The sequence below is a fragment of the Trachymyrmex cornetzi genome, unplaced genomic scaffold (assembly GCF_001594075.2).
Source record: "Trachymyrmex cornetzi isolate Tcor2-1 unplaced genomic scaffold, Tcor1.1 scaffold697, whole genome shotgun sequence".
Classification (NCBI taxonomy): domain Eukaryota; kingdom Metazoa; phylum Arthropoda; class Insecta; order Hymenoptera; family Formicidae; genus Trachymyrmex; species Trachymyrmex cornetzi.
In genome coordinates, this window is record NW_017300022.1 from 169,362 (window position 1) to 178,113 (window position 8,752).

General features: G+C 43.5%; 1 protein-coding gene and 1 pseudogene across 1 annotated transcript; both read left to right on the forward strand.

The window, feature by feature from the left end:
- Window positions 1-5,282: 5,282 nt before the first annotated feature.
- LOC108767600 (uncharacterized) lies at window positions 5,283-8,143 on the forward strand. Its single transcript, XM_018517565.1, has 5 exons — window positions 5,283-5,366; window positions 5,447-5,765; window positions 6,044-6,271; window positions 6,396-6,886; window positions 8,015-8,143. The coding sequence occupies exons 1-5, from the start codon at window positions 5,283-5,285 to the stop codon at window positions 8,141-8,143; spliced, it is 1,251 nt and encodes a 416-aa protein (XP_018373067.1).
- A 72-nt stretch (window positions 8,144-8,215) lies between these two features.
- Window positions 8,216-8,752, forward strand: part of LOC108767601 (putative nuclease HARBI1) — a 1,804-nt pseudogene continuing 1,267 nt past the window's right edge.

Below are 8,752 nucleotides of genomic sequence, written 5' to 3' on the forward strand. Positions count from 1 at the left end.
TTCAAAATGAATGACCTTCAAAATGACCTTCCAAGGATTTTTCAAGGTCAGTACCATACTTCCCCCGTGTAACCCTAAACTTTTCATACGAAACATTTTTCTCTATCCCTACTAGTTTTCGAGATATTTGACTGGATCACTTCAGATGGTCCACCCTGTATACATGCTGCGTAAATCCTATAGGTACCTATTCTAAGAAATTTAGAGGAAATAGACACATCAGAGAAGCTATTGATGTCAGAGCTGTGTGGCTCAGTGGCAGGACGGAAGTCTACCAACTCAGAGGAGAGATCAGACCAGGGTTCGAGACGAGAAGCGCCCTGATATTTTTCTGTGTTATCATCAACTGTTTACACTATACAAGCTCCTACAGAATCTTAGAGGCTGCACACAATGAAAGAAATAGGAAACAGGGAACAGAGAATAAGAATTTCAACCTACCAGAAATCATGTGTTGTAGAATACACAGTTTCTGATAGGTTGAAATTCTTATTCTCTGCTCTCTGTTTCTTATTCCTTTCATTGTGCAGAACCCCTTATAGTTCTCTATAGGAACCCATGAAAAAACTCATGGGAACCCTGCTGCAAATTCCCATTGGTTTTTTCATGGGTTCCTATAGATGACTATAAGATTCTATAGGAGCTTGTGTAGTTACCTATAGGTATACGTAGGACATCTATAAGAATGCAATAGGTTAATATAGGTACCCACAGGAATGTGGACAGATGCCTCCATGAGAACCAAAAGGATGTATAGGATACCAGTTTGACGTATAGTAACATGTAGGCGTACGTAAGACAGTGGGGAGGTACCCCATGGAGACTGAAAGTGCCTATAGGCTACTATAGGATAATGATATATACACATTTCTGTCCTATATGCACCTACATGTTGCTATACATCAAGATGCAGTATCCTATAGGCCTTTAATTCCCATAGGCATCTCTTCCGCATTCCTATGGGTACCTATACTAACTTGAGAGAATAATATATATATATTCTATAGAAATAATTAAAAATAGTTCAAACTGAATATAATTCCACATTATGAATTTAACAGGGTGTTTTTATATATATTTTACGTTAATATTCTTATGGCTTTCACGGGGGCTTTCTATATGAAGATTATGCGTTTGGTGGTTTTCTCCGTGTCTAGATCCATTCTTGAAATTCCAACGTTTCGTACTAAATTTCCTGTCATCCTATATACATACTGTGTAAATCCTATAGGTATCTATTGTAAGAAATTTAGAGGAAATAGGCACAACAGAGAAGCTATCAGCGTCAGGGCTGTGTGGTTCAGTGGCAGAAAAGAATTCTACTAATTTGAAGGAAAGACCAGGCCTGGGTTCGAGACGAGGAACGCCCTGATATTTTTCTCTGTTGTCATCAATTGTTTACGCTGTACAAGCTCCTACAGAGGCTGTGTTCCAAAATTTACTGTCAGCATTGAAAATCTATAGTGCACATAACGTAAACTATAGATTTTCAGTACTGGCAGCAAATTTTGGAACAGAGCCAGAATCTTATAGTTTCCTATAGGAACCCATAAAAAAACCCATGGGAATTTACAGCAAGATAGGAGTCTCCTCCCATGGGGACCTGTCGAATTTACCATGGGTACCTATGGTTAGGCAAACCCATAGGAAAATTCCCCATGGGAATTTGCAGCAGGGTATTACTGTTCACAAAACTTGTAGTCGCTAGCGCTATCTTGACTCCGCAAACAGAGATGGTAGCGTTAGCGTTGATAGTGCGGTAGTGAGCTCCCTGAACGCACCCTATAGGGTTTCTACCAGAGATACGACATCACGTCGATTGGGTTAGGTCATCATCGCCATATTAAACACCAGATAATAATGGGGATTGAGATGGCAAGGGTAACAGAGCAGGATCTGGCTATACGTATAAACGTCAACAAGGACACAATGGATGGAGCTCAGAAACAGACCTTGGAGAAGAAAAACAGAAAGTTAAAGGCAGAACTGAATGAAAAGGGTGGCACCCAGTTGGACACGGCTCATTTGGACACGAGCCACTCACAGCGCTTGAGTTATACAAAGCTCCTAAACATCGGTCGCTGTGATTGGTGGTGTCCAATCGAGCCATGGTCAATCGGGATCACCCCGAATGAAAATAATGGGGAAATAAATACTCTTAGATGCGAACTAGAGGAAATGAAAAAAAGACTAGATATGATGAGCAGCGAATATGCGGCAATAAAACCACTGTTAATAGATAAACAAAGAATGAGTCGAGTAAACGACGAACTTTCTCGTGGAGGAGGTGTATCAATATCTAATACACCAAAAAGAGGGCCGGTCTTTGGAAAAGAGGTACGGGAAAAGGAGAAAAATAGGACAGGACCACCGCCTGCGTATCATCCCCCAATCAAGGGCGTTGCAAAAAGATTAGATGAAATCTCACCTGGAAGAGCACGTGAATAGGCACGCAGAGAGGATTACCTGAGTTTCCGTGTTTTTACAAATAATAATTTTAGGCGTGAACAGAAAAATGGAAGGTTTCATGAGCAAACCTATTCCGGTGATACTCCGGGACGTACACGGAACGGAAGTAATGTGTGAATCATCAGCAAAGAAAATATAACGGATGAGGGTGAATTGTTAGAAGTTGACAGCAGAGAAAAGCGTCGCTATGGGCGTAGTAGATTGATAAGCGATTATATGGATGAATATAGAGGAGAGAGGTTACCTAGGGACACTCCCACATACGCTGGGGTGGTTCGGGACGGTGGTAGAGGTGCACAAAGAGTAAGGGAGAGATCTTAATTAGAAATATTGATAACTCAATTAATGAAGAAGACGTAATAAAAGTTGTAATGGAAATTGGAAAAGTGGAAGCTGCAGAGATTAGGATAGGTACCTTGAGAAGGGGAAAAGATGGGATGTACACTCTGGGATCCAGTGCCCTCTCGCATGTGCCCTTTTAATGTATGAGAGGGCAAATATCAAAATTGGGTGGTCAGTGGTGAGAGCAGTTCTACTGGACCGCAGGGAGGTGATCCCGATTGATCACGGCTCGATTGGACACCACCAATCACAGCAACCGGTGCTTAGGAGCTTTGTAGTCTCAAGCGCTGTGAGTGGCTCGTGTCCAATTGAGCCGTGTCCAACTGGGTGCCACCCACCGCAGGCCAGTACAATGTTTTCGCTGCATGGCATTGGGACACACTAGGCAGAGATGTGGCAATCGAATTGACAGAACAGGAAACTATTTCAAATGTGGCAGAGAGGGTCATAAGGCCAATGAGTGCCGATATAAATCTTGGTGCCCGGTTTGCGCAGAGAGGGGCCGAGATCCCAATCACAGAGCGAGATCTTCGGTGTGCACGCCGGTGTCAAGAATAACAAATTCGGAGGCGGCAGTAGAGAGGGATAATCCAACAGATATAATAATGGAGGCTATGGAAGAGAATATGGCGAATCGGAGTAGTGCCATTTTAGTTAGTGATTCATTAAATGGTTAAATTATTACAAACCAATGCGAACCATTCGAGGGCGGCGCAGGACCTGATTGTACATAATCTAGGAACTGGCTATGCTGATATAGCGATAATAGCAGAACCGTGCTATATCGAGAGAGATGATCGTTGGGCTTTCTCTTCCGATAGGAATGCAACCGTTGCCATAACATGGCAGGAGGTGGTGTCTGGATATCTTTGTTCACATTTGGAAAGCGGAATGGGATATGTTGTTGTCCTGTGGGGCAGGGTGGTATTGGTTGGATGTTATTTCTTCCCTAATAGAAAGTTAGCAGAATTCTTAAATTATTTCGTGATCTTAAGCTGGAAACACAATATACACAGGCAATAGGCACAGGCAATAGGGAATAACGAGCCGTCTAATCAGAGCTTTGAGGTATAAGTTCGATATTATATCCCAGAGCTCTGATTGGACGGCTCGTTATTCCCTATTATTGTTGCCTGTGCCTATTGCCTGTGTCTATTGTGTTTCCAGCTTTAGAGAGGATTAGATGGAAATATAGGGGGAAACTTATATATTTCCTTGGTGATTTTAATGCTAGATTATACAGATGGGATGCCACTAGGACGAATGCGAGAGGTTATGCCCTCTCAGAATGGGCGGACTCACTAAAATTGTCACTTCTAAACCAGGGGTTTGTGCACACGTGTGTGCACCCAAGAGGGGCTTCGATGGTTGATGTATCGTGGGCATCGGTATCCGCAGGCAACTTGGGTGGTGGGTAATGGAGTCAACGGACTCACTGTCGGACCATCGGTATGTTTTAATGGAATTTATTAGCGATCGAATAGGAGTATCAGTAAATAGAGCTAATTGCAAATTTTTTCCACGTTGATATTTTAAGAAGATAAATCTGGATGTGGCTATGGTATCCCTTCTTGTGAAAACGTGGATTAATACAGAAGAAGAGGTATCAATAGAGAATAGGTTAAAATGGATAATAAACACAATGAAAGAGGTTGCGGATGCCTCGATGCCGCATTCGGGACTGACAAGGGGAAGATCTGCCTACTGGTGAAATAAGGACATAGCAGAGCTCCACAAAGCTTGCTCAAGATGCAGGAGAGCGGTAACGAGAGCGAGGCGCAGAAGAAGCTTTTCGCAGGAGCACCTTGCAATGTTGTGGGGCGAATTAAAAATGATCCGAAAGGAAATACGTAGGGCAATTTGGAAAGCAAAGGATCGGGCATGAGCTAATTGCTACTCTGGACAAGGATCCATGGGGAAGGCCATATAGAATTGTACTGAAGCATATCAGATCGACACCTTTAGTCATTGAGAGTTTGCCGGTGGAGGGGGTCGAGGGAGTTGTTTCAGCTCTATTTCCCCCTTCTGGGGCATTTGAAGTTCTGGAGATTGAGGCAGGGGATTGGGAAGAAGCAATGGCGGTTACCAAGTTTGAGCTCATCGCGGCGAGTAGACGTATTGCAAGGGGTAGGGCACCTGGTCCTGATGGGATACCGGGAGCGCTACTTTTTTTTGAGAGGGAAGCAATTGAACCGTTGACTTCCTAACTTTTGGGGTGGCACCCAGTTGGACACGGCTTAATTGGACACGAGCCACTCACAGCGCTTGAGACTACAAAGCTCCTAAGCACCGGTCGCTGTGATTGGTGGTGTCCAATCGAGCCGTGATCAATCGGAATCATCCCGTTTTGCTAAGAAAGCTAGGTAAAACGGGAGATGCCTCGGAATTTAGGCCTATATGCCTGCTCGATGAGCAGGCTTGGCAAATTATTCGAGAGGATCATAAATGGTAGGATATACGTATTTTTAAGGATGAGGGATGGGCTATCAGAGCGACAATATGAATTTAGGCCAAATAGATCCACAGTTGATGCGATCGGCCATTTGAGGGCGATGGTTGAGGAGGCTATGTGATAGCTGTATCCTTGGATATATTAAATGCCTTCAACTCACTCCCATGGGACATAATCCAACAGGCGCTGCGTAGCAGGGGCATTCCTACATATCTGCTTAGGGTACTGGACAGCTGCTTATCGGATAAACACCTGGTATATGTGAGCAGGAATAGGGAGTTGTGTAAGCGAGAGGTAAGATGTGGTGTTCCACAGGGGTCGGTTCTAGGACCTACTTTGTGGAACATAGGGTACAACGATGTTCTGAGAGAACCACTGCCATACGGGAGAACCTGTATATGCTATGCGGATGATACGTTGCTAATAGTGTCGGGGACAAATTATAGGGAGACAGTGGCTGCGGCCAATACAGCAACGACAGCTCTCATAAAAACCATAGAGAGTAAGGGTTTAAAGGTTTTTTACTCGGTGAATAAAACAGAGGCTATCGTATTCGCGAAAGGACGTGTACCCAAAGAAGTTGGATATATTAGAATGGGGTGATCCCGATTGATCACGGCTCGATTGGACACCACCAATCACAGCAACCGGTGCTTAGGAGCTTTGTAGTCTCAAGCGCTGTGAGTGGTTCATGTCCAATTGAGCCGTGTCCAACTGGGACACCCATCAGAATTGATAAAACTAGTATAGAAATCAAAACGTATATGATGAAATACCTAGGCATCACGCTTGACACGAAATGGATGTTCAAGGAGCACTTTCGTGTGATATTAACCAAGGCCGAGAGAATAATAGTAGCTCTCAGTAGACTGATGCCTAACTTGAGGGGACCAGGGGAAAAGCGTCGAAGCTTGTATGCGGGAGTGGTGATATCGGTAATCATGTACGGTACACCTATTTGGGCGATAGATGTGGCCGAAAATAGAAAAATCTGTGACAGTGTTGCTCGTGTGTGGAGGAGAGTGGCCCTAAGGGTTATATGTGCATATCGTACGGTGTCGTATGAGACATCAGCTATCTCTTCTGTCAAAAATGATGCCTTTCAAAATACTTGCATTAAGATATCGGGCAGTTTACTCGAGGACGAAGGATATAATTGCAGAGCACGGGTTTATCTTACCTAGGACAAGGGATAAAATAAAAGTGATGGAATATGAAAAGGCGATAGAGACTTGGAAGGGAGAACTTCTGAGCCTCTCGCCATCGGCACCGGAATACAGGGTTCAGGAAGCCTTAGCGGAGGTACTATCAGGATGGATAAGCCGAGGAGCGGGAGGTCTTACTTTCCACATGACCCAAATTATAACGGGTCACGGATGCTTCCAGGAGTATGAAATAAGACGCGCTGGGTCCCCCGCTTGCATGCACTGTGTGGGAGCGGTGGACTCGGCGCGGCAAACCCTGGAGGCGTGTCCTGCATGGAACGTTCAAAGGGTTACATTAAAGTCAATAGTAGGTCAGGATTTAGCAATTGGGACGATTATGAAGGCTATTGTTCGCTTTGAGCCTAAGTGGGAGGGATTCAAAAGGTTCTGTGAGGAGATAATGTTAGAAAAAGAAAGGGTTGAGCGGGAGAGGGAGCAAGCGAGGGGCCTCCTTCGCTTCGGGCGACGCTGCCGCTAATCGTGTAACCACTTAAACGAAAGGTGTGGAATGCCCAAAAACTAAAAAGGGATTGTAAATAGATGTCCCGGAAATACTGGTGGTGGAGATATTTCTCAGAGGGCGAGAGGGGTCCTGTGCGTGATGAATAGTCGATCCGGGACCCCTCTCATAAGCCTGGTACTGGTGCACTAAGGGGGAGTTTTTAGTTGGTAGGCGCATTCCATGGAGATCTCATTCATGGGATCACAAAGCATATGAATCCAACACGCCCAGGTGTACTCGGGCCCTGGTGTCTTCCCTGGTCGAGATGGCGGAATCGGGGTACCAAGTCTCTAAAGTGATGGGATCCGGAGCGTCCTCTCAGGGCTGAGCGAAGATTTTCCCCTCCTACGCGAAACAAAAAAAAAAGGTCATCATCGCCAATATAATTCAGTATAAGTACTTATAATCATGAGTGCGTCCGAAAATGTCCCTTGCCAGAGCAAGTAAAGAAAAATTTCTCCTTAGAAATTCTCTATTGTAGAGGTTTCTATTGAGATCTCGACAATACAATACGTAACAGTATTGACATACAATACAATACAATACAATACAATACGTAACAATCTCAATATTGTTACGATCTCTATTGTAGAGATCGTGAAGAAAAAAATGCGGAAACTTCGTGTACGCATCATAAATTATATTGACGTTGTTAATCGTTATACAGATTATGATTTTAAAAGTCATTTTATGTTAGTGATCATTATTAGAGATGTATTCTATTTGCATATGTTATTAAAAATGTGAATTGTAGATACAAATTTCCTGTTTTTTGTAGAATGTCAAATGCTACATTTCAATACCTCCTTCAAATTATTCAACAGGATTTAATTAGGAAAATAAAAGGCTGCATTACAATACCTGCACATCAACAGTTAATGATTGCCCTTTGGAAAGTGGTTACGATGGATTCATACAGATAATGATGCACAAATTCAGGGTTTGATTGCATTAAATAAAATTCATTTATGAACTCTATGTTCATAATAAATTTATGTTGAAATCTGCAATATGTTCGATTAATTTAATACTATCTTGTTACAGATCGATCTGCGATCGATTCAATGTGGGCAAAGCAACTGCTATGAGAACTGTGCGAAGAGTCTCGTGGTGTGTTTAAAAAGTCGACAAGATTCATTCAATGGCCTAGTGGTAATCGTGCGGTCACTGTGATGAGGGAATTTGAAGAAGCTAGTGGATTTCCAAGAGTTATTGAGGCCATCGATGGCACCCACATCCGCATTGATGCTCCAAAGGAGAATTCCATTGATTATATTAATCGCAAAGGATTTCATTAAATTCAGTTGCAGATAGATAACATTTATCTATCATATGTTAATTGCAAATATTTTACTGTGTTGTAACTGTTTACTTAAACCTAAAATATATGTACATCTATTTGCAGTTGATTTGTGATCATAAAACTTTAATCACACGTTGCTACCAGTGATGCACATTTGGCTCCCCGGCAACACGGAAACCAGCCCCACCACTTGTACCCCCACCAAGCAGACACCTACCGGCATCGAGTCGGCCATCTTCGCCGCGAGAGCGAGCGAGACAGCGAGAGACAGCGCTCGTCCTTCTCGCTCTACAAGCGAGTATTAGAGCGAAAAGGACAGCCGCTCTATCTCGCTGTCTCGCTTCCTCTAGTATCGTAGTCGCTTGTTATAAGCGATCGAAAACCGAAAATGTACCTTCTCGGCCGCTCGTATTCCTGTACAGGGTATCCCGACCTTTTTTACCAATCACTTTTGTGTAGATAGAGCGGACTAAACTGAG